At 59.5% G+C, this 24352-nt stretch overlaps 5 protein-coding genes across 5 annotated transcripts in view; 4 read left to right on the top strand and 1 right to left on the bottom strand.

The window, feature by feature from the left end:
- MNEG_2341 (hypothetical protein) overlaps window positions 1–1781 on the top strand; it is a gene marked incomplete at both ends in the record, with an annotated part of 4499 nt that extends 2718 nt beyond the window's left edge. Inside the window, 4 exons of the mRNA XM_014049184.1 lie at window positions 253–406; window positions 736–811; window positions 1040–1126; window positions 1641–1781. Of these exons, the coding sequence (XP_013904638.1) occupies window positions 253–406; window positions 736–811; window positions 1040–1126; window positions 1641–1781 (458 nt within the window). The remainder of the gene's footprint in view (window positions 1–252; window positions 407–735; window positions 812–1039; window positions 1127–1640) is intronic.
- Window positions 1782–3324: 1543 nt separating this feature from the next.
- Window positions 3325–6637, top strand: MNEG_2340 (putative transporter yrhG; the record flags this gene model as incomplete). Its single annotated transcript, XM_014049183.1, has 8 exons — window positions 3325–3589; window positions 3936–4030; window positions 4329–4413; window positions 4666–4771; window positions 5062–5182; window positions 5558–5676; window positions 5917–5966; window positions 6360–6637. The coding sequence occupies 8 exons, from the start codon at window positions 3325–3327 to the stop codon at window positions 6635–6637; spliced, it is 1119 nt and encodes a 372-aa protein (XP_013904637.1).
- Window positions 6638–10548: 3911 nt separating this feature from the next.
- On the top strand, window positions 10549–13230 carry MNEG_2339 (putative transporter yrhG; the record flags this gene model as incomplete). Its single annotated transcript, XM_014049182.1, has 7 exons — window positions 10549–10620; window positions 10979–11054; window positions 11375–11480; window positions 11759–11879; window positions 12205–12323; window positions 12607–12656; window positions 12974–13230. 7 exons carry the CDS (start codon window positions 10549–10551, stop codon window positions 13228–13230), a joined length of 801 nt encoding a protein of 266 aa, XP_013904636.1.
- Window positions 13231–16946: 3716 nt separating this feature from the next.
- MNEG_2338 (putative transporter yrhG) lies at window positions 16947–17856 on the top strand (the record flags this gene model as incomplete). Its single annotated transcript, XM_014049181.1, has 3 exons — window positions 16947–17059; window positions 17349–17469; window positions 17734–17856. The coding sequence occupies 3 exons, from the start codon at window positions 16947–16949 to the stop codon at window positions 17854–17856; spliced, it is 357 nt and encodes a 118-aa protein (XP_013904635.1).
- A 4343-nt stretch (window positions 17857–22199) lies between these two features.
- MNEG_2337 (pyruvate formate lyase activating enzyme) lies at window positions 22200–24057 on the bottom strand (the record flags this gene model as incomplete). The annotated part of the gene is made up of 5 exons (XM_014049180.1): window positions 22200–22578; window positions 22933–23165; window positions 23391–23533; window positions 23844–23939; window positions 24033–24057. The coding sequence occupies 5 exons, from the start codon at window positions 24055–24057 to the stop codon at window positions 22200–22202; spliced, it is 876 nt and encodes a 291-aa protein (XP_013904634.1).
- Between the last annotated feature and the right edge of the window lie 295 nt (window positions 24058–24352).

The following is a 24352-nucleotide window of genomic DNA, read 5'->3' as shown; positions in this document are numbered from 1 at the left end:
GAAAAAAGATCACGACGATTCCATCGTGCATCTGGCGCGCCGCATCCACCTTCACACTCTGATGCACAGACGAACACCACCATGACGAAGCCGACCCCACTCCACAAACACGCGAACCCGGCCCCACGCCATGGCGAAACAGCAGCGCTCCCACTGGCGCCGGCATCTCCCCCATTAAACGCCGCCACCCCAGCAGCATCACACAGCCAGAGACCCCGAAGCCCTCCCTTCGCCGCCCCGCCACCAAACCAGACCATGCCTACACAGAGGTTTTCCTGGACAGTCAGTGGGTCAAGCTGGACTCTTATGTGGTGGACGCACCCCTGTTCGCCGCCGCCCAGTCCAAGATCAAACAGCTGGGCTGGGTCCAAGGTTACGGCGTGCACTCCAAGGGCGTCAACGACTGGTGGGCGCCGGCCTCGTGCGGCAGCGGGGGTCTCGCATGTGTTTTGAGGGGGGGGGTTTGAGTGGCGGGCGTGGTCGCACGGGGTGGGATGAGTGCGTTTCTTGAGCATCTCGAAGTTCGATGTGCTAGGTGCGACGGCAAGGGGGGCACCGCGCGCAGGGGAGGAGGGAGGACTGCGCGGCCGGCGGGGCTTGTGGCGAGTATCTGTTGCTGTGCTGCTCTTTGCAGAGCGATTGGAGGTCGCTCGAGGCCGTGCCGTCCCTACTGTGGCACGTCAGAGCGCCTTCCCTGATGAGCCACCGCACGACTTCCGACGCCGCGCCCCCCAGGGACGGCCTCTCCGACTCCTTCTGTCAATACGTTGGGGTCCGCGCTGCCGCAGAGGCGCCGCGCGGCGCGCAAGAGGTGCGCTGGCGGGCGCCGGCCAAGCCCCACGCTCCCTCTGCCCCGCGGCGCCCCACGCATGCGACATCCTGTTTGCTTGTGCAGCTTTGATAACCCCCAGAGCAGTCGTCTAGTGCTCCGCGCAGTGTCAATCAGACCCGAACCCCGCCGGGCCCATCCTGACTTGCGTAGCCAGACTATACTCATGCACTTCATCTCATGCCCTGACAACCGCCGCGCCGCCGGCAGGCCCACCGAGTGGCAGGGGAGCTGCGGCACCAGGGCAAGGCAGGGGTGCACCGCGACATGCCGCAGAGCGACGCAGATTTCGGCGTGGTGGGTTCCCGCCAGCTGGGCTCAGGCGCGCCGCGGAGCGTGCGTTGCCCGCCTGCCTGCTGGATGCCAAGCTGAGAAGAGCGATTTCGTTTATTGGATGCAATAGCATAGGGCGATATGATATGAAGACAATCAATCAAATTTGTGATTTGGCGTCTTGATATGGCCGAGGCGACGCAATTTGACCCAGAGCAATCGGCCACCCAACACCACCCCCGCCGCCCGCCACTGAGAGTTGAATGACCCTCATTTGTGGCAGTTTCAACCATCCACGCCACAGACCCACCATTCCCGCACGCGGGAGTCCTCTCTCATGAAACCGAAGCTGCCAACACCCCGTGTCTTCCCAATACCCAGGGCTCATGAAGTCATCATCCAAACAAGCGTCCCCACCCCACAAACCCACCCTATTCACCCCCTACCCATGCCCCTCTCGACCCTCATACTACCCCAAACTCACCCCACCCACCGTGCCCTGGCCCACCCTGCCCGCCCTGCCCGGGCCCGCAAACAGGTCCAAGACCTGGACGACTTCACGGCCCGCGTGGTCGGGTCGCCCTTCGCGCTGCTTCGCACCGTGAAGTTCCGGGTGCCGTTCTTCTTCCTATCCGCCCTGGTCAACCGCAGGATCCAGGCGGTGCGGAGCGGCAAGTAGGGGTGCATCTTTTCGGTGTCAAGATGTTATTTTCAGGGCGGATACTTTCTTCCTGCTGCTGGTGCCAGGCCGTCGGAAAGGTCGCCCCTGCGAGGGCGGGGATCGCACTGCGCATTGGTGGCCGGCACAGGCAGCTCAGATCAGCTGCGCCAGGCGCGGCGACGGGGGCGCCCGCGCCGGCGGGCAGGGCACCTGCCTCGCTCAAGCAGCCCGGCCGCGCGGAGCCGCCTGCGAGCGGCGTTTGGCCACGTGTTTTGCGGGCTGCTTGCATTCGCGCGCCGGCAGCGCATCAGGGGGCAGTGTGCGTGGAAACAGGGACGCGAGTTGCATAACTTCTTCCGAGGGGTTTCCAGAGCCGCCAACCAGATGAGTGCGATCTGGGTTTGCCCTGCTCCCTGGAATTCTTGGTCGGTGTGGTTGCATGCACTGGTTTCAAAGGCAGCGGCGCGGCCCTGCCCCACCCAAGACCGTGAAGATTCTTTTTCGACTCCATCAACGAGGTCCCAATCCCTGCATATCATGGTCTCACACGGCGCTGGTGGTGCTGTAACTGGCTGGTGAATCTTTGAGAAGGAGCTCAACGTGCTCATGGCGGCCCGGCGGTTTGGCCGGCTTGGTCAGTGCACATTGCAACACAGGCTCTCGGGCTTCCACCAGTGCCTGTGGCCTGGGACGGCGGTGTACGTCGCGGTATGTAATGCAATAGCCTCTGCTACCCGCCTGTGCAGTCCGTGCCGGTGGCCTCGTAGCGGTTCTTGCAAGCGCTTCCGCAACTACCTCGTTTCCAAAGGCCACTGTCGGCTCCTCGGCACACCCACAGCACACGGCACCCCATAGCACGCACTGCGAGCGTGCCCAAACCCCCCACAAGGAAGTGCAGCAAAGTGATGTGGGTTGTAGATGCCACTTTTGCTGCTGCTGCGTTTTACTAGCGACATCGATCCGTTCAATCTGGACTCGCGACCCGCGTGACTGCACGTGGTCCACGGGGCAGCGGACTCCGCTCGGCTCGACGCGATGACTCAAAAAAGCAGGCTCGTTGGCTCGGAACAGGTGCGCGTAGCGTCCAGGTTGCATGCTGCTGTGCAACATGGTGGAATGTCAGAGCGCCCGGCGCTGCTCTCCAACGAGTCGTCGTTGCCGGGTGGCGCTCCCGCCGCACTCATCTCTAGCGCCTTGGGCGCTGCACCCCACTCCTAGGCTGCCGCTGTTCCCAGGATTGATGCCTTTGGCACCAGCAGTGAGGGCGGGAGCAGCCACGGTCCCGGCCAGCAGGCGAGTCGCCCGGCCGCTTTGGGCCATCAAGGCTGCAATGCCGAGTGCATGCACACAATTATACATCAAGTCGCCCTCTACCCTCCCCCTCCCCTGAACTTGCCCCATGCACATATACAAACTGGTTTCCACCCATATCTAGTGGACCAGCGCTTCCTCTTTGCAGCAAAATGGTTTGCTGCATACAGCCCTTCCGCAAGCGGCCTGCCTCAGGTTCCCAACCGCTATCTGTGCGCAGGGCGGCGCCACAACAACAGCAGCTGCCGCAATGTCGAAGCACGCCTACTCGCTAAAAGCTTCGTGCGACGCCGCAGCCGCGGCGGCCGCCTTCTCCAAGGACCCCGAGGCACAGCTTCCCCTCGACTTCCCGCAGCCGCACCACGGCGGCTGCAACGGCCACTCCCCCTGCAACGGCCTCGGACACAGCCACGGCCTCGGCGGCTTTAGGGCGCACCCGCCACCAACCTCCGAGCCACGCGGCAGGCCCCTCATCCTGTCGCCGCCAGAGACCTACGCTGAATGCGCGCGCCATGGTGCGCGAGCCCCAGGATTAGGCCGCCCCCCGCACCCGCTAAAGCGGCCGCGCTGCCCGGGAGCTACTCGGGCTCCCCGGATTGCGCACCCCTGCGGCGCACTCCTGCCTCGGCTAACCTGGTCCAGCCCTCAGGACTGTCTGCCCTCCTTCCATTTGCCTGCGGAAGCGCCCCTCCCTGAGGCGCGCCGCATGCGCCCCGTTTCCCACCTACAACCTGTGCCTCACGACAGGAGGCCTAAAACCTCGCAGCCACCGCAGACCACCTGGCACGCTATCCACTAACAGCTGGTGTTCCTCACGCATGACGCGCCCGCGGCTGGCTTGCCCCTTGCAACACATCCTAGGCGAGGAGAAGGCCCGGCTGGGCTGGCTGAAGCTGGCCATGCTGACTGTCATCGCCGGCTGCTACGTCGGTTTTGGCTTCTCAATCTGCCTGCTGGTGCGGGCATTGGATGACACCCGCTCCAGCCCTCCTGGTTGATGGCCCGCACCTCTCAATCGGCTGCCGGTGGAATTGCTTGGCCCTCTTCACATGCATGGCAGTGCATGGACGGGCCAGAGGCGGGCAATTATCATTGTGGGTTCCCCTCTGCTCGTCTGCGACGCGCATCCCCTTGGTTCACCAATCCGCAACCTACGACGCGCACTGCTGCGTTCCCTTTATCCTCCAAAGCACATCCAGCCCTGCTTGCTCGTCCTGCGCTATCACAACGCATTTCATCCCCGCAAATCACCAGATCGGCGGCAACATTGGGATGGACATCCTGAAGGAGCGCCCCGGGCTTTTCAACCTCGTCTTTGGCGCCATCGGCTTCCCCACAGGTCGGGCCTGGCATGGAGCATCTGAACCAGCACTGTAATGCCAGTAAAGCATGTGCAGGCCTCTTGTCTTGCCTGGTTGACCTGAGATATTAGCAGCGACAGATCCACCAGCACTGCTTGTTTGCAGGGCGGGTTCTTTTGCTTTCCGCCACCAGCTTGCAGCCGCTGGGTTTGACCTGGTCAAACACCACAAGCGCACGCCTGCCCCGACCCCATTGGGCCCCCGTGAATACAAATTGAAAACATTGGCAGGCTTCACTTTCATCGTAATCTGCGGCGGCGAGCTGTTCACCAGCCTGTGCGCGTATATGGCCGCCGCGTGGTGGGAGGGCCGCGCCACGGCGGGCGCCTGCATCAGGTGGGAGTGTCCGCCTATATTCCTATGCACGACAGAGCGACGCGCTGTGCGGCCGGCCCCTTGTACGCAGCCCTACGCCATCCCCCCCATGTAAATGCTGCAGGCGCGGACTCGCTGTGTTGTCCGACAACACAGGGCGTCTGTGGCGCAGCTCCAACATCCTGTGTGCACACCACCTTGAGTGCTGCAGTTGCCTGCATCCCTCACCTTCTTGCCCCGCTCAACACAAGCAGCTTGTGTTGCGGATCAGAGCGCTGCAACACCGACACCCCGCCTTCCATCCTCCACAGGTTGTGGGTCGTGTCATGGGTCGGCAACTTTGTTGGCACGGCCATATTCGTCGGCCTCATGGTGGCCTCTGGGGCGTTTGATGGGAAGGATGCTTACGCGATGATCCTGGCCACCAAGAAGGTGGGGAGAAGCTGCCCGGGCGGAGGCTGAGGACGTTTGTTTTGGACTGTACTGTGATAGCAAGTCGGGGAACGAGTATTTCACAAACCCAACAACAGTGTGCTGGCCAGTAAAGGCGGCATGCAGGTGGGGCTGCAGAATCAGCAGAACCTGCTCAATCTGTTGTGCGTGTGATGCATTTGAGGGAGAAGGGCTGGCTGATTGATGGCAGTAAGTGATCTCCTTCTGAGTCGCAAGCATGCTTTATTGTCAAGGTGGCAGCCCGTTTTGCATTAAGACTGAGCAGTCAGCGATGCAGCTGGTTGAAGGGCCACCGCACAAATGGCTCGCCTCCTTTCTCTGACACCCACGCTCTCCTGCACCACACCCGCCCAGACCCACCACGGCTTTGGCGCTTGCTTTGTGCTGGGGGTGCTGTGCAACTGGCTGGTTTGCATCGCAACGTGGCAGGCCAACGCCGCGCAGGACATGACCGGAAAGTTCATCGCCATCTGGTGAGTCGCGGCCCAACATTTCTGTTTGAACAGTCAAATTTCGCACTAGAATTCTGAAACTGCTGCGTCCCTGCGTGGGTTCCTCTACCTAAATTGGTCCAGACCTCAATGACATGTCCGCTGATTCGGCGCCTACACACACGTGGCCGACTCAGAACGACACCCTAGCTTTGCATCCCTACCTGCGCCCTAACCGCTCACCCTCGCCAAAACACCAAACCCTGCCCTCACAATCCCCAGGCTGCCCATCAGCGCCTTTGTCATGCTGGGCTGCGAACACATCGTCGCAGGTGGGCGATGATGACAGTTGCATGCAGTCCTTGCCCCTGGCTCAGGAGACCCACCGCGTGCAAAGCACACCCATCATGGTGCCGGCAGGGAGTTGCTGCCGCAACACCCTGGTCTTTATCTGAATGCCTTGTGCATGTCGCGTCTTGGGCAAGCGGGACAGGCCCTCAAAGGCCGTGTCGTGGCACGTGCCTTCGTTCTTGCAGAGGAGCACCTGGCGCCACGCCACCGCGCTGTAAATCTTGTCCCCCTCCCTTCGCAACTGAGCCCGCTCACCCTTGGCAGCCGCGCTGCTGCTGCCACACTATTCTTCCCTCTGATCTATCCTGCCCATTTGCTGCCCCCTCCCCACGCACACACACTCACACGCAACCAACCACTCCCTGCAACCGCAGACATGTACCTGCTGCCCCTCTCCATCGCCCTGGGCCACCCCAGCCTGACTGCGTTTGACGTAGCAATAGGCACCCTCCTGCCCACCACCCTCGGGAATTGGTTCGGCGGCGCCGTCTGCGTCGCCACCGTCTACGCGTTTGCTTACGGCACCCCCAACAAGACGGTGACAGAGTGGGCGGCACGCAAGGCTCGCAGGGATGGTGCAGATGGGGGTGTGTCGAAGGGCGGCGCCGGCTTCAAGGCGGATGGCTTTGCCAACCCGCAGCTGAGAGTGTAAGCGGACTCCGCGCATCCCTGCATTCTGCACCCCCAGCCCCGCCTCTCACGCCGCCGCACCGGCGGCGTGGGTGCGCGGCGGACAAGGTGTGATCCGCCGTCCGCGGCTCCCAGCGCCGCGTGTCGCGCTGCAGTTGACCCGTTTTGACCAGTCCTCGCCCTACCACTTTGCAGTCTTTTGTAGATAAACTGACCTCACTGAGGTCTTACAGGGCAACCCCGATGCGGCCGCCTGTCACAGCGGACTGGCATCGAGGCGGTCACCCTGTGTACATTTTCTCTCGGCATCACATGTTTTCACTCTCGGGCTTCGTGTTGCTGTGCCGGCTCTTTTACAGGCATCGCAGCAAAACGGCCGCCGCGCTGTGTTGTCAACAACCGACCACATTGCTTGTTCGCCCCGCGTCGCATGACGCGCGCCAGCCCACTACTGCAAGTGGGCTCTCATTGAGAGAGGCACACTCGGCCCTACGCTCAGTCTGCCTGTTTGTGTTTCAGGTGGCTAGCTTCGCTGCGCTGTGCGTGTGAGGCCACACGCAGCATGCTCTGTTTGTACAGTGTTCGGCTCCATGCCTGTTGAACAACCGCTAGCGGATGTACTCGGGTGTGGCGAGAGATCGAGGTGTGCAAAGTGAGCACAGTCCGCCAGGCATCTGCCGGACAAGAATTGTCAAAATGTGGCAAGGTGCAAGAGCACATGCCTGACGCTTTTCGTCGCCCCGTGCCGCTCCATGCGTCTGCCACCCCTTTCGAGGCAGGCTCGCGCACCAGCACGCACGCTGCAGCTTTGGTTGATCGCCCGCAGTTGCACTACGGCTCCCAAGTGCTTTAGGCGGGCACGCACATTGTGTCTTGCTGCTGGGTTGGCAACCCCTTGTGGCTGTTGACCTGTTCGGCGCCCCCATGCACAATCGATGCCAGCTAGCGCCGCCTCACATAATAATGAGGTCAGCTGGCACCTGCAGGCCTCACAATTTTCCCCCTTTTGCGTGATATGCCGCAGAGCTGCATGCCTGCCCTCTTTTCACCCCACCAGGCCGTGGTTGTATGGCCCATCCACCCCCTAGAGCAAGGAGGCGTTGTAGGGGACACGCAGCACATATACAGCAGGCAACCGCCCGGCTGTACCCACGGTTTCCACAGACTTCTTGTTGTCACCTCGAGATTCTGGCTTGCATGCCCGACTTGCGCCACCCACCAGCTAATTCTGACCAGACCCGGGCCGGCGGGCACGGCGCTCCGCGCCACTTCGCAGCATTTGTCTGGTGGAAGCGGCGGCAGCGCTGCATGCATGCACCTGCAGCTCTCAATTGCCTGCACGAGGAGAGGTCCCAGGAGGCCCCGACCGAACCCATCATACATACTTCTGTGATGCGGTTGGCGCTGCCAGCCAGCGTGGCTGGCCGTTGTGCGTTCAGCTGCTCTCACAGGTTCAGTTTATGGGTGACATCAGGTACAACGCACGCATATACATGCATAGTGCGATCTGATTGCAGTTGTTGCTTGATCCAATTCTTTTGGCCCAGCACATGATCAACAAAATTGTCAGTTTTAGGGCTTGCAATGTGTGTGATTGTCACGTGTGAGCAGTGATTTTCCTGGTTGCATGCTCGCCAAGGATGATGTAAACCAGCCGGATGATTGACCCGTTGGCAAAGCATAGCTGATGGTCAATAAAAATATGAAGCCGATTATTGACACAGAATAATGTGTGTACGCACGCACAGCAAATTGCGACACAGCACCCCTGCACTGTGGATTACACATTGCATACTGCAACTGTCGTCATGCTGCAGGCGCAGCAGGGTGGGGTCTGAGGCCAGGCTGCCCGATGCAGTAATACAGCCACGTACGACTCATGACCCCCACAGTTGACTCCAATGTCTGGCATGCGCTCTGCTGGCAATAATCAAACACAGACAAGCCCCGACACCCAGTGTAATACTACTGATGACATAATCATAAATGAGTCATTCAGACCATCTACCCCTGCAGCGCCACTGAGGTTGACACAGCTCAGCAAGGCCTACAGCTGGCAGACATCAGAAACCCAGCAGCTGGACAGACCCCGACCTTGCCATGCAAGCCTGTTGTAGACCCCAATGCCTAGGGCTGGCAGCACCTTTCCTTTCCCACCTGTAAGGAGTGGCAGCAGCCATCCAAGCCGACCCGCTCGCCTGCAAGGCGTTTGGGCAAAGCGATTGTGTTGCCGCAGCTGCGGTTCACACACTCGCTGCCACGCATGGGCTTCACGCGTACCATACGATAGGACATGCAAGCTCCCACCTTGGCTGATGAGAACCAACGCACTCAAACCAGCTGCAGCCAAGCAACACGGATTCGGCCCGCCATGCAGGGTTCTGGCTCACAATTTGGTGAGCCAAGCAATAAGAATCTCGGCTCACCAAACGAGAGGACTAGGAAAACGCAAACCAGCCACAGCATACTGCAACTTAATTATATTCGGCTGTCAAGGCAATTTTGTGTGCGAGCATGTCTTGTTTGGTCCCGATGTCGCCCCTCAACACTGTCCATCACATCATCCCACTCTTGGTTGACCAGCTTTCGCCTGCCTGCAAAATAGGCGCGACGTATACGCATGGTTCAAGCTTGAATAGCAGACCCCCGCGCAGGTAAGAGCACAGTGCTATATGGTCTTGCAGCTTCATACGAGCTTCAAGCAAAATGAGCGGCTGCATTGCAAGGGCTACCTTGGACAGACTGGGGTTTCAGAGCAACCGCCTGCGAAGCTGGTGGTGAATCGCGCTTTGTCCAGCGACACTTCACAAAAGATGCAATTAAAAATCTGTGTTTACTCATGCATTTGTTCTAGGTCTGTCGACAGTCATAAGTTCGAAGGCGGCTGCGCGAGATTCGCACGTCGTCCACGAAGCTCGCCTGCAACGACCGAGCTGTGAACAGGCTCAAACACGGCTTGATTAAATGTAAGTCACACGATGGCGTGTGGCGCGGCAGGACGGCATGCTTAGCACTGCTTCCAAACTAACGAGTCGCCCTACGGTACGGTACACCGCCTTGGGCGCTGCACCCTGAATTCGCAGCCTGCTGGTCGTAGGGCGGTGACAGCACTACTACCAGCAAACTATCTTCTTAGCCCGTCTCTTCCCGCCCTGCCCCTCTCGTCACCATCAAAACTTCCGCAAATCTTCCCGGCTCGCTCCCTCACTAACTACCTTGGTTGCAACCAATTGGTGCGACCATTTGGGGGCTGGGTCAGCCTGAATCCTGCAATCTAATCTCTCCAATCACGCCTTCACCTTGTACGCAGGCCACTGCACCCTGCAGCAACACCAGGGATTGGCCCAATGCACTCCAAATCTGTTCGGGCTTCACATGGCGCCACAGTCTCTAAGGCTGCAGAGCCTCAGCTGCCGCCCTGCCTCGCGCCACCGCACCACCGGCACAGCAACTGTTGCTGTGGCAGTGACTGCCATGGCTGCCGCCACAGCAGCTTCACGATACAATCACCACTGTTGGACAGGCCCCGCAGAGGGGCGCTCATCCTTTCACCACAAGAGATTTACACCCATTACGCACGCCGAGGTGATGGGGCGCGGCTGCGCCCTGGCTGGCGCCCATGACCTCCCCTGAGCCTGCACACTTGCTTGAGTACAATTGCACTCTAGTTCTGTGAGCTCGCACAATGATTCGCCCCCACCCCACCCAAGCCACAACAGGGGGACACCTGCTGTGCTTGCGGCTGCGCCCCCTGTCAATTTGTGATATATCTATATAGGGGCTGCCACAATTCTTTGTTGGGGCTGCGGCGGCGGTGGCAGCACCATCAGCTGACGCCCTACGCCATGCCTATCAATGCAAGCCAACCAAAACTCTGAGCGACCTCAGCGTGCTGACTGGCAACTTGCAGGCGAGGAGAAGGCCCGCCACAGCATGCTGAAGCTGGTCATGCTGGCAGTGATCGCCGGCTGCTACGTTGGGTTTGGCTTTTCAATCACCCTGCTGGTGCGCTGTCACGCGTTTCTGAGCAGATCGCGCCTCAGCTGCTGCCTACTAGCCTGGTCAATGTCTGGATTCACACCCATGCGAGTGGCAGGGGAGCTGGGTTGCTTGAGCATTTGCATACCCGGCCCCCTTGGGCCAGAGCACGCGGGCTTTCGAAACCTGTGCAGAGGTCAAGGCCGCCGGTACACGCGTGCGTGCATGTGCTGCCACTACGACCACCTGCATCACGCCAACCACGCCAACAATCATGTATCAGCGCAATTTAGAAGCTCTGGCTATCGACCGCCACCCCGCGGTTGCCCCATTGTTTGCGTTGAATCTCAGTCATTGCATCATTCGCCGCCCCCACCTTTCCCAGATCGGCGGCAACATTGGCATGGACATCCTGCAGCAGCGCCCCGGCTTGTTCAACCTCGTCTTGGGCTACCCCACAGGTCTGTCCGCTGGAAAAACTACGGGTGTCTGCTGGCAGGTTTGGCCTGCTGTCAGCTCTCTGTTGACCATATTGACCCGCTTTGGTATACGCATGCACAGCCTCAACATCCTCACTATTGCACACTTGGGCTGGGCGTTCCCCCTTCAAAACGGGGATTTGTTTGGTTGTGCAGGAGTCCGGGCAAATTCCCAGTTTTGTGGAGTATTAGGCTTGCCAACAACCACCAAACAGACCTCATTACAAGCCACTCCCAACCACGGCTCCTTCCCTCGCATTCCCTGCCCTCAATACCCCCTCCCCCCATCCAACGATCAGCAGCCTTCACCTTCATCTTCATCTGCGGCGGCGAGCTGTTCTCCAGCAACTGCGCCTACATGGCCACAGCCTGGTGGGAGGGCCGCGCCACGGCCCTTGACTGCATCAGGTGGGAATGTCCCCCAACAGGCAGTACTGTACGTAACACATTGCTTTGAAAGTGTTGGGCTGCTTTGCGGCCGTTGGGCCCTCAGGCGCCTATTGCGTGCCCCAGTTTCGCCCTTGCAATCGCGAATGGTGACGCTCTGTGGCGACCCTGTCTGTTGAAAGTGCTGCGCTTCTGAGAGGGACCACTTCGCCTACGGTACCTTGCCGCACCACCTGCTGAATGCCGCTCCTTGGGCTCTTTGCCTCTGGCTCAACCGTCACCCTCCCCCCTGCCGGCAGGCTGTGGGTGACGTCCTGGGTCGGCAATTTCGTGGGCACCGCCACCTTTGTGGCCTTGATGGTGGTGTCTGGGGCGTTTGACGGGCGAGACGCGTACACCATCTTCTTGGGCACCAGGAAGGTGAGACGGTGCAGCCAGCACGGGCTTACACAACATGACCACTGAACCCCAAATAATGAAAGCGAGTCTGCTTGACAGGAATTTTTGGCTGCTTTAAATGAATACACAATTTGACATTACAAAAGTGAATGTGGTGGAAACCTGCCCATGTACAATTTGAGGTGGAAGTCATCCTTGTGCAGCGCCGCCTCCCACCAGCTAGCTGATGGAAGGCCTGCTGCTCCTGCGCTTGGGCAGGTACGTAGCTCATGCAATAACTGCTATTCACATCTGCCCAACGATCTAAACATCACCCGCCATGAACCTCTGGGCCCCACCCTCTAAGGCTCACCACAGCTTTGGCGGGTGCTTTGTGCTAGGCGTGCTGTGCAACTGGCTGGTCTGCATTGCCTCGTGGCAGGCCAACGCGGCGCGAGACATGACCGGAAAGTTTTTTGCAATTTGGTGAGCATGGGGTTGCAATGTGAACACCAGAGATGTGGGCACCATTATGATATTGCAAAATTATGCGTGTGCATTTGCTTGAACGTGACACATGCGCGTGAGAGACAAGGACCTGAGCATCACAACCTGCACACACATTCGGCACTGGCCTGCGTAAGACCAACAAGCACATGTGGTGGTGTACACCACCGTCGCTGCCGCCGCCGCCACCACCATCACCACCACCACCACCACCACCACCACCACCACCACCACCACCACCTACCCTGTGACCACTGCACAGCCTGCCCGTCAGCGCTTTCGTCATGCTGGGCTGCGAGCACGTCGTTGCAGGTGCATGCATAAGCTCATCAGCTTTTGCTGTCTCGCTTGCTTGGTCACATCCACGAAATTGCTGATCCCGGCTCATGCAGCCTAAATCTATTTCTGACCCAGCCTCATCCTGGTGTTGCTACAGCCTGCCCGTGCCGGCGGCGCATGTTGACCCCGGCAGTCCCTCAAACGTGACGGGTCCCTGCATTGAGCTTGTTGCAATCCTGGTGCCTTCGCCCCCCCCCCCACTTGGGAGAGCAAGTCATCATATATCACTGCCCCACCACTAATTCAGTTATGTCCCCCTTCTTCCCTGCGCAAACTCCTTGCAATCGCAGACATGTACCTCCTGCCCCTTGCGATTGCCCTGGGCCACCCCAGCCTGACTGCATACGACCTGGCGGTTGGCACCCTGCTGCCCACCACCCTCGGCAACTGGTTCGGCGGCGCCGTCTGCGTCGCCACCGTCTACGCACTTGCTTATGGCACCCCCAACAAGACGGTGACAGAGTGGGCGGCACGCAAGGGGACCAGCGCGTCGCCTGCACGAGGACCCACCAATGGCGACGACTTTGCCCCGCAGCTGGGTGCGTGAACGGTCTGCACGAGTCTGACGGCTCGGCCGTTCAGCCAGCTCTCCCCCTGCATAAGCTGCGCAACAGCAGCCCTGGGCGGCCGGGCAGTTGATGGCAGGCCGCACGTGCGCACCGGTTGCTAGCGTTAGCTGGCGCGCAGCAATGGCAAAGGCAGCGGCGTCTGGCTGCATCGGGCCTCAGCCCGCTAACAAAAAACCCGTGTGTTATTTTGCAGCCTTTGTCTCATTTATCGCTGCGCTTCTTCTCCTTTATAATTTGATCTTCAATCAATAAAACAGGGTTCACTCACTTGCGCTTGGCCCAGTTGCATTCGGCCCACAGGGCACTTCAATTAGAGTCTGATGTCATCACGGTCTGGCGTTGAGGGCACTTCCATCGCCCTGATTTTGCCAGCTTTGGCAGCAGGTGTTGCGAAATGCTGACTCGACTTCCTGCCACAGGGCTTTGCCTGGGTGGCTGAGCCCATGCCTGGTCAGCCACCCACAATCTTGCCAATAACGCAAGCACGCCACACCTGCGCACACGTGCGCACGCGTGCAATTGCAACTGCTTGCAAACCCCAGGTGCCCCAGCAGTGACCTCAGGATCTAGCTGCAACCGTTTTTGACTGCTCATACCTCACCCCCTGTACGCAAACCAGGCCTAATTGATTGTCTTCCCTTCAAATGTTTTGGCCTCAGCCGCGTGCAAACAAGAATTATTTGCTTAAGTTCATCAACAGGCAATCATTGAAGCCTAAAGCACGTAGGTAGAAGTAGCAAAATAATTGCCTTGTCTCACTGACATACGCAGTCACTCGTTTTTAATCAAGGTTGCATCGATGCAGCCGCGCGTGCCCGCCGACCTACCCCTCCACACGTGGTGCCGCTAGTGCAGCGGAATCTTAGCGCGCAAGGTTGCGGGCGGTTGCCTCATGCCCCTTTTGCCTTCGCCTCAAACAATGTGTTGCACCCGCTGGTCCGCAAAAGGGGATTCAGACGCACTGTGCAAGTGCTGATGAGCGAGCCGTGCTGCTTGCTCATCATCTGCCTCGCCGCGGCCGCACGCTGCCCAAGCGCCGACCGCGTCTGCAGAATGTTGACCCAGCTGTCCAATCCTTTCACAGTGGGTTGATTGTAAAATCTGTGCCATCAGGAATCAAAGTGCCATGATATCCTTGCCAAATGAGGTTGGTCAATTGGATTCGTGATTGCAAGATTTGCCCGCTGTCTGTGCCAGACGCCACCCAGGCACCCGCACGGTGCAGCCCTCGGCACCGGTAGATTGTAAATGATCTGACCGGCGGCGCTTGAGTACAATAAATATATCGCTGCTGCCCTGCGCTGTCCTGCAACAATGAGCACCAGAGTTTCAGCCGGCTTTTTCTTGGTGATGACGAAACACCGTGTCATTCCTGCAGCACGGGCGCACACTTGCTATCAGCGGCGCTTGTGGCGGCAACGTGCAGTAAGAGTGCAAGCCATGCCGCACGGCAAATGTCCACTACCCTTGCGCAGCCCTGCAATGTTTAACAAGGCTTGCAGCATCAACGTTGATGCTGAAGACCTCCCTGAGAGGAAAGGGATGACGAGTCGCCCCCAACTGGGGTACAATGCAATCAATCGACCCAAGCCAAAACAGCAGGAATACATACAGCTACAGCTTCATACCAGATTTGCACATCCACTACCTGAGCACCTGCCTCCATGCCAAGGTAGGGCTACCTTGGAGCCGAGGGGGCACCCACCAAGTAACAGCAACCGACTGATATGCCGGCAGTGCGTTGCACAGCCTTTACAGACCCCCCCCGATGGACTGAAATGAAGCGTTGTAATTCAAGTGTTTCTTCTAGGATATTCTTCCCTGTCGACAGACACTGAGACGGTTCCGTCCCAGGGTGGTCGCGCGGTCTGCGTGTGACCCAAAAACGAAGCTCGTCGTCTGGTGGGCTCGAACGAACCTGGCAAACACTCCAAGCTGTTCCAGTGGTGCGCGGCATCAGGGGATTGCATGTCCGGTGTTGCTTCCCGATGAGTCGGCCGCCACGTGTACCCGCGCTGGCACACGTACTTCTGCAGGCTCCCAACGCCTTGCTTGAGTGCTGCACCCCTGAGCTTTGGAGGCTGCTTTTACAGAAGTCAATGAGCTTGGCAGCGGCAGCAAGGGTGGCATCAGTCATGGCAGGCCAAAAGGCCACCTGCACGTGCTACCGTTTGGGAAAGAACTTAGCGTGAAGGCGGCAGCACCGCTCAGTGTGTTCGCACGGCGCCACTTCCCACGCCTTGCAATGCAGCTAGCTTGCACAATCACTTTTGCTAGAAGCTATATCAACGCCAGCGCCGCGCTTCCGACGGCCCCGTCGCTCCACTCACAAAGCACCTCGCTTATTCTCATAATCGTTCATCTTGCATGCACACCCGTGCGCAGGCCCCCCCTCGGCCCTCAAGCCGCTGAAGTAGCCGGGTCAATGTTCTCCCAGCAATTTACGGACGCCTCTTGTGGCGCAGCTGCCACCGCAGCCGCGGCCTCCAAGGACCCGGCGGGGCAACTTCCGCCCTTCTTCCTGCGGCCGCACCGCGCACATGGCCAGCGCCACATGCATCAGGGTGGGGCCTATGGCAAGCACCCTCCATCAACAGCAGGGGCCGGCCCCGGCGGTGGCAAGCACCTCATTCTTTCACCAACAGATACCTACGCACAGTACGCTAGCCGTGGTGAGCAAAGGCGTGGATGCAGGGCCAGAACCTTCCCTTAATGGGATGCATGCTGCCGCGGTCAAGGCCGTCACCCCTTGCCCCAGCTGCCGACATCTGCAGACAGCATTTTTTACCCTGCACATTGCTTTTGTGCACTCATAATGGAATTCATAATTAAGCAACCCCTGCTCGTGTCGAGCAGCACAGATGCTGAGGCGAGTGCGTGCACCCTCAACCCCCAACGATTTACTGTCTGTGGTTTAAGGGTACAGACCTGTTCGCATCCTCTGCCATCATCACCAATGCGTACTGCTGCCATGGCAATCCGCCCGAACTTTGCAGGCGAGGAGAAGGCCCGCATGGGGTGGCTCAGGCTGGTCACTCTGAGCTTCATCACCGGCTGCTACATTGGGCTGGGGTTACCAATCACCCTGCTGGTGCGCATTGATGCATTCATGCATATAATCTGAGCGCTGCGACTAAGTCTCGTTCCCCTGACCAACGCGGTGTGGTTGCCCCTGACGGGTTGCTTCAGCGCCGTGCTTGCATACAGAAGGCGATTTTGCGGCGCTGCTGCCTGCGCCTTGCGTGCGTGAGTGTTTACTACAGCTGCAAGCAGCTGTGGGCTAGTCACGCAATCACTGGGCGCGGAACACGCCACACACCCCTCATGCTGCATCACATACCCAGGAACCTCAGAGCCAGTCCTGCATGCTTCCGCTTGCTTGTCGCATCCAGTCGCACCTTGTTCTTGTTTCTCCCCGCCTCCGTCGCAGGTCAGCGGCAACATCGGGCTGGACATTCTTCAGGAGCGCCCTGGGCTGTTTTACCTCGTCCTGGGCTACCCAACAAGTTGAGCGCCATGAACCGGGTCGCCTCACCTCATGCATTGTGCATGCACAGGAATACACGATGGCGGGGGCGCCACTGGCCCCATGCACTCATACGAGGTCTGCGCTGGGTCCATATACAACATTCACCCAGTGGTTCAGCCAACAACCAACACTGAAACGCGCCCGTGCTGGACCCCACTTGCCACGATGACAGCCTTCACTTTCATCTTCATCTGTGGCGGGGAGCTGTTCTCCAGCAACTGCGCCTACATGGCCGCCGCCTGGTGGGAGGGCCGCGCCACGGCCCTTGACTGCATCAGGTGGGAGCTCCACGAGTGCATCGGGTGGGGCCCATGGTTCAGGATTTAGAATTTTGGTCGACTTTATATTCTGGATGGGAAGCGCGAGGGTCGATGACAGCAATCATCCAGGGTACAGGGGTAGTGGTGTCCAGCCGTACACCTGCAGGCCATCAGGATGGAGACCTCCCCCAAAAAACCAAAGTGAGGATCTCAGAGGCCAACCATTGTTGCCACCCTGAAAGTTGCTGCGCGCCCCCAACCCCCACCTCGTGTGCTCCTTGCGCGCCCCCGCCCGCCCGCACGTCAGGCATTGGGTGGTGTCGTGGTCGGGCAACTTTGCGGGCACGATTGTGATTGTGGGCCTGATGGCGGCGTCGGAGATGTTCCAGGGTATGGATGGGTTCACCATGATCCTGGTCGCTAGAAAGGTGGGTCATGATTCCTGGGCAAGTCGGGCTGAGACATCCTGACATGTACACGCTTGCTGACAGAGATAGCAGAATGTGTGGATTTTTTATGCCCTGGTGACGTCAGTCAATAATGCTCAGAAAATAAAAAAAAATCAATTTAAAAACACAAAACACATTCGGTATGATCCATTCGGTTTGATTGCATCATCGGCGGACCGATGCCAGAGCAATCATACTCTGCCAGAAAAGCACCGCGTCACCCATGAACAATCGCCCACGCAGACACACCGCAGCTTTGGCGCATGCGTCGTGCTGGGCCTGCTGTGCAACTGGCTGCTGTGCATCGCCGTGTGGCTGGCCATCGCAGCTCAGGACGCACCGGGGAGAATCATTGGCGTGTGGTGAGTTAGGGCTGGTGTTGCACTTTGACCAGCGGGGCCCTAACGGAGACCTGAGAGTGGGGATTGAAACATCTGCAGGCATTGTCTACAGTCTGCCAGACCGTAGACAAGCAGTGCTATCCTGTACAAATGTAATCGTTACCTGCACAGGGGCCAGCAGCTGGGACAAAACTCCCTGCTGTTGCCTGCTGAGTGAGACCCAACTCTGGAATAATGGCTAGGATATGCCAGCAGGCCGCAGTGCCATGTTATGAGACTCCTCTTTCTGGAATGATGCTTATAAACACCTGGGTGCCACCTATGCGATGGCAGTGATGCTATGGTATGAGTAACTTATCTATCTATCTATCTATCTATGCTAGGCTCTGTGCTACAGTCGGTCTGAGACACTCTGCCACTCACCGCACACTCAATACATACTCACCACCTACTCGTGACACACCCGCCACCACCAACCTCCGCCCACTTCACAGCATGCCCGTCTGCGCTTTCGTCATGCTGGGCTGCGAACACGTTGTTGCAAGTGGGTCGCTGCTGCCCCCGCTGTGTGTGCCGTCCGTGCTTGAATACCTTGCCCGCCCTTCTGCAAAGTGCTGTGTTGCGTTCCAGCCCTGACCTACTGCTGCAGTTGCTTAAGCTCAGTTGTCTCCGCACTGCCTGGCACCTCCCTGGACGCCGCATCATCCATGCATCAACACACACCATGCATGGGCGCGGCATTTTGCACAGTCCCATACTATACCCCAGCCAGGCGTCTGTCCCATGCCCCCCACACTGTCAGCCTTCCTCCGCCAGAAACCTACGCACTCACCCCTTCACGTTCACGCAACCATCCGTTTGCAGACATGTACCTGCTGCCCCTGGCCATTGTCGTGGGCCACCCGAGCCTAACTGCACGCGACCTGGCGGTGGGCATCCTGCTGCCCACCACCCTCGGGAATTGGTTTGGCGGTGCTGTCTGCGTCCCCACCTTCTACGCATTTGTTTACGGCACCCCCAACAAGACGTTGACAGAGTGGGCGGCACGCAAGCGTCGTGCATTCCTTCAAGGGAGGGCCGGCACGGGGACAAGAGGCTGCGGCCGTATCCCGCAGCTGGGTGCAAGAGGCGGCCTGCGACCAGCCCTGGGTTTGGTACCCAGCCTAGCTGCCAGCTAGGCGGTGCCTCTACTCTCTTTCAGAGAGATCACCTCGCGAGCCCCCGGCTGCACAGACGCGCAATCGTAGATTGCCGTGGCCTGTGTGTGTGTGTCCAGGTGGTGACGGCTGCGGCAACTCGACTGGGCCCGCACCCCCACACAAACTCCGCCTTGTATTTGACAGACCTTCGCTCGCCCCCTCTTGTAGACCTGCAAACAAAACCAGCACAAACCCCACTCAATCACTCCTCATACATGACAGCGGCCCCCATGCGTTCTGATGTCACTGTGGCCCGGCATCCAGAGCGCATCCCCGTTACGCTTGCACAAACTAGAGCCCAATTGCGGCAAATTGTTGGCTGGATGAGGTGATGCCTGGCTGTCAGCCATCGGCGCCCAAGGAGGCGGGTGCCCATGCCTGGCAGCGGCCAGTTGCCATCTACGGCGCAGGTGCATCTTTGCAGGCATGTGCCTGGAAAACCCCCGATCTGTTCTTGTGACTGCCCACGATATGGCCCATGCATGTCTGCAGTCCAAGCATATTTTATATTTCTCTTCAATTCTTGTCCCGTGTTTGCCTGGCTTGGCTTGGTTTGAAAAGGAATTTGACTAGTTTCTCCAGCAGGGTGTTGATATGCAAGCTGCAAAGAGTTGATGAGATGCAAATGAGTGCAAACAGAATTGCTTTGCTGGCGCACCTCGCGCAGTTGCCCTGTTGTCAGGGCGCACCCGGTGACTGCTTTATGCGTGAACGCATGAGGCAGCGGAGTTGGAGGGCACGTTTGAGGTGGCAATTGTTGCCTCTCAGCCCTGTCCAGTCCAGGGCCCCACTCTGCACACAGTCCAGCACCGCTACCTGTTGGTCTGCGGGACATGCAGATTGCTGTGTGCAGCTGCTGTTGGCTGGATGGGCTTTGACGATCCACATATGCCTCGTGGCCGCCGCAACCTGCCTGTGCGTCTGCACAATGTTGATCCCAGTCAACGCCTGTCGCAGCATTTGAATTCTGAGGTTGATTGTGTCAGGAGATGGAGAGGCAGGGTTTAGGGTTTCACACTAAACCCGGAAACCTTGCCGATTGACTTTGGTGTGGTGAATTGGCGCGCACAAGGGATGCTTGTTGCATCGGGCCGTTTGCTCCCGTGTGCAGACGCCACTCCGGCACATGCATCTCAGACACCTCGGCTTTGGCTGCAAACGGTGCCCCCGTCGGCAATTTCCTTTTTCTAAAGGATGGTTTGCTGCATGCTACCCTGATTTGCTCGGCGTGCACCGACAATGGGCAAAGGAGCCACCCTTTGCTATATATCTGCTCCAACATCACCACAGGGATTTCTCTGTATTCATGTGAAGTTGCAATCAGCAGGGTGTGTGGTCACACAGCCAGCAGAGAGCGAGCAAGCCTCGTGGTGCAAGGGTTGTTGATTTGCCTTGCTCAACCCTGATGTGTGTAAAGCGGGAGCACTGAATTGACCACGGCCGAAGCCTGTGACCCGCCACTGGCAAGAAAGAAGGCAGCGAGGCGCCTGTATGATGCTTCCATCAGCCCTGGAGCAAGGCTCGATGCGAATCTGAAAGGCGAGGTAGGGTGTTGATTACAAATTACGTCAGCTCGGCCACAACAACAGCTGTGTCGCCCAGCCACTCGACTGCATGAGGGATGGGGTGATGGCTTAGTGGGGATGTACGCCGTGCAGCAAGCATGCGGCAGGTCATTCACAGCTGCAAGGGTGGTGGCCGGCCACAAGGTGAAGGTGGGCCCTGCGGAGTTGAAGAGCTTGCAAGTAACGGCAAGTTTCCCAGCAGCGCCGACTGGAGCTGCTGGGACGGTGTGACGAGCGGCATAATGCCGTTCCCGCGCGCCACTTGCTTGACGGATGCATGATTTAGACAGTGGTGCTGGCGCTTGTCGCAGGGCGCCCTATGCGAGGCGCTGGTGCCAGGTTGCGCCTGGCCTGCATTCCGTCGGCGAGTGCCGGAACCGTTACGTGAAGCGCTTGGAAAATCGATGAGATGCAGCTGCATGACGCGAACAGCCAGGAATTAGAGCACGGGGACAGAGCGTCCGCGCGCGCTGCTGCGACGCGTTGCTCAGGCAGCAGGACAGCGCGCCACCGCACTGCATGTTCGTTAACGGACTTCCTAATTAAACGGCAGGACATGACATCGCATATCCGTCCAAAGCGACAAGACCCGTGTGGGAGCCCGAAATTGCAGCGTGAGCGCAAACGCAAGACAGGGCTCTTGGAACCTTGCAGCGGCTCAAGCTGCGGTGCGTGGGGGCTCTACGTATGCGCGCGGCCCGCGCTCAAGGCGCTCGCAGCCGGCCATCGCTGGTGCGTTGTGCGTGAGACGACGTCACACGCTGTCATTGGAGGGGGAAGTTGGGCGGCGGCGCTGGCGCACCAATGTGGGAGCAGCCACGCCTCAGGAAGGTGCAGACAGCGGATGACGCCCGTCGAAGCTTTATGTAAATGCGTGGGTGCGGCGGTGATATGTGCGTGTCGCAGGCGATGGCTCACACACGCGTGCACACGCCGTTTCAGAATCGTTGCGCCAATACAACATGCGACGCCGCAGCGCGTTCCCCAGCAGGTGCGGACGCGCCTGATATATAGCTTGGTTTGAGTTGATGTGGGATGACTGCCGTTTGAGACCGTGAAAGATTTGAAAAGCCTGGGGAGACAGACGTCAACAATGCTTGGCCAAAAGTCAGGCTGCGACCCGGAGCGCGGCGCGGCCCGCACGCCTGACCCTGGGGCGAGCGCGGGCCGGCGCAGAGCACGGGGGTTGGCCACCGTCCGCCCCGCCTGCGCCCCAGGCGTCAGCAAAAGCAATGCAGGTGCAAGGAGGCTTGCCGGAAGTTGAAGGATGGGACCAATGGTGCCGTACTGGCCCTTGCAGGCTATGCGTTGGGGACGCGCAAAGCGGCAAGCTGGGCTTGGCTTGCCGCAACGCTCACAAGTGCTGAGAAGCTCTCTCACAGCAAACCCAAATTCCCAGCGCCCGCACCACAGCCCCGGGTGCCAATGGAAAAGAGTCCACTGGCTCAAGCTTGGATCAAAAATGCGACGAAAAGGCGCAGTGAGCAAAGGACGGGACCGAATGCGCAGGACTGCACAGGGGTCCAATCGCACCCGTGCAAGCACCCGAGCGGGCAACGCCGCCCAAAGTGCGGACGCTCCCGCATGTGGCGCAGGCCCGCCCCCTAGCTGTGGGCGCCAGTGTGCGCCCCTGACAGCTCCGACTTGGCCATGCCCTCGCACAGCACGCGCAGCCCCGCGCCCCGCAGCCGCTCCACCACGCTCTTCACCTCCTCTGGCGCCGGCGTCGGCACGCCCTCCAGCGGATATTTCAGCCCCAGCGCCTCCCACTTGTTCTTACCGTACAGGTGGTAAGGCAGCAGCTCCACCCCCGCCAGCGTCGGCTGCTGGACCGCCCAGTCCGCGAACAGTCCGACGTCGCGGTCGGAGTCCGTGTGGCCAGGGATGAGCACGTAGCGCGCCCAGAACGGGATGCCGCGCTCCGCCAGCTCAGCAGCGAAGCGGAGGGCGCCCAGCTGCTTGAGGCCCGTCATCGACAGGTACCTGCCATGTGGCGGTTTCGTGGCGATCACAACGGGCAGAGGTTTACGATGGGGCCAACAACAGGGCCGCATCCGCAAAGTGTGTCAAGGGAAGGCGTGCATGTGTGGGCTGACTAAGCATGGGCCCTGCAGAGCCCAAGGGAGGGTGGGGTGCTGATGCTCTACACACAGCCTTTGACCGCGCCTGCTGACCTTACTCCACAGCAGACATACAAGCCTGCTGTGAAAAACATTTGAAGCCTCAGCCGAAGCCTCAGCCGAAGCCTCAGCCGAAGGTGCCAGCTGAGCCATTCCGCAGACTCTTGGTGCAAAGCCCAGCATGAGAACCCTGGGGCATCAAAAGCCCTCGACCCACTTGTCTGGGTCGAGCGACTTGATGCAAAACAGGACGCCATCCGTGTGGGGGAGCACCACGTCCCAGTTCTTGTGCTTGGTGCCCTGCCCCGTGGTATCGAGCGTGGTCGTGAGGCCCATCGCATGCGCCTCCCTGAACAGCGCGGCCGTGAACTGCGGCTGCAGCAGCGGCTCGCCGCCGCTGCACGTGAGGCCGCCATGGGAGGACTTGAGGTAGGGCAGCACGCGGCGGATCTGGAGGAATGCGCGCGCGTGCGTGTGTGTGTGTGAGTGTGAGTGTGTGTGTGAGCGAGTGTGTGTAAGCGTGTGTGTATGAGCGCGTGTGAGGGGGAGGTGTAGGTTGTGGTGGTGCGGATGCTGATTGCCACACAGTGCGGGTGCACGCGGAGAGTAGTGGCCTGGATGTAGATTGGCGGCCGCGAGAGCAGGCCGGCCGCCCGGCCTCGCTCGCAGGCCCACCGCCTGGCCGCACACCCGCAGGCCGCACACGTGCACAGGCGCGCTGCTCGGCAACAAACGCGCGTCAGCGAGCGCCTGCCTGCCGCGCCGCACCTGGCTCGCAACGTCCTTGCTGGACACCATCTCGCCGCCATGGACCGCCCCTGCGCTCGCGTGGGGGGAGAGGAGAGGTGCACCCGCGCTCGGCCGACGCAGCAGCAGCAATCCTTGGGCAACGTGCCACCACCACCACTCGCAGCAGCAGCAGCAGCTGCAGCAGCAGCTGCAGCAGCGGCGGCAGCAGCAGCAGCGGCCTTGGCTGCTATCAAGGCAGCCGACTTCAGGGCATCAAAGCCCACTTTAAAAGACCCGCATAGCAGAACTCGCAGCCGCAGTGGTTAGCACAACTGGGGCCGCGGCTGGAGGCGGAGCGGCTGGGGACGGCGTGAGCGCGCGCGGCTTGCAGCGGCTCACAGGTGTCTGGGTTGCTGCAGAACGTGCACCGCATGGCGCAGCCCTGGGTGAACACAATGAAGCGCACGCCGGGGCCGTCCACGGTGCTGAAAGACTCTGTGATCAGAGTTGTAAGAGGAGGGGTAATTTAGTAATGTGGGTCAATGGTGATGGAGGACGGGAGAACATTGGATGCGCGGGGGCAATCACTGTTGATGGCGCCACCGAGCAGCATGCATGCGCCCCTTCTGCCGGCGCAAGGATGGTGAACACCGGCATTCGCTATGATTTTATGCTCTTGTGAGCGCACCTGTTGAGTGTATGTGGCCAAACACCTGCGGGGCCGTAGGCGCAGCGTGAATAGCGGGGGATGAGCCGAAAGAACGTCGCAGCAATTTGAAAGTGCTATCCAGTCAGCAGCTGGCTGACTACATGCAGGTTGTAAGAGAGGAGGCAGGAGAGCACCAGGCAAGCAGTCTATCCTGTATCAAGGACAAACCTCCGGAATGTCCTGCGCTGGGTCGATGATG

This window comes from Monoraphidium neglectum, assembly GCF_000611645.1.
Source record: "Monoraphidium neglectum strain SAG 48.87 unplaced genomic scaffold scaffold00262, whole genome shotgun sequence".
Lineage (NCBI taxonomy): Eukaryota > Viridiplantae > Chlorophyta > Chlorophyceae > Sphaeropleales > Selenastraceae > Monoraphidium > Monoraphidium neglectum.
This window is presented reverse-complemented; position numbering and strand designations above follow the sequence as displayed.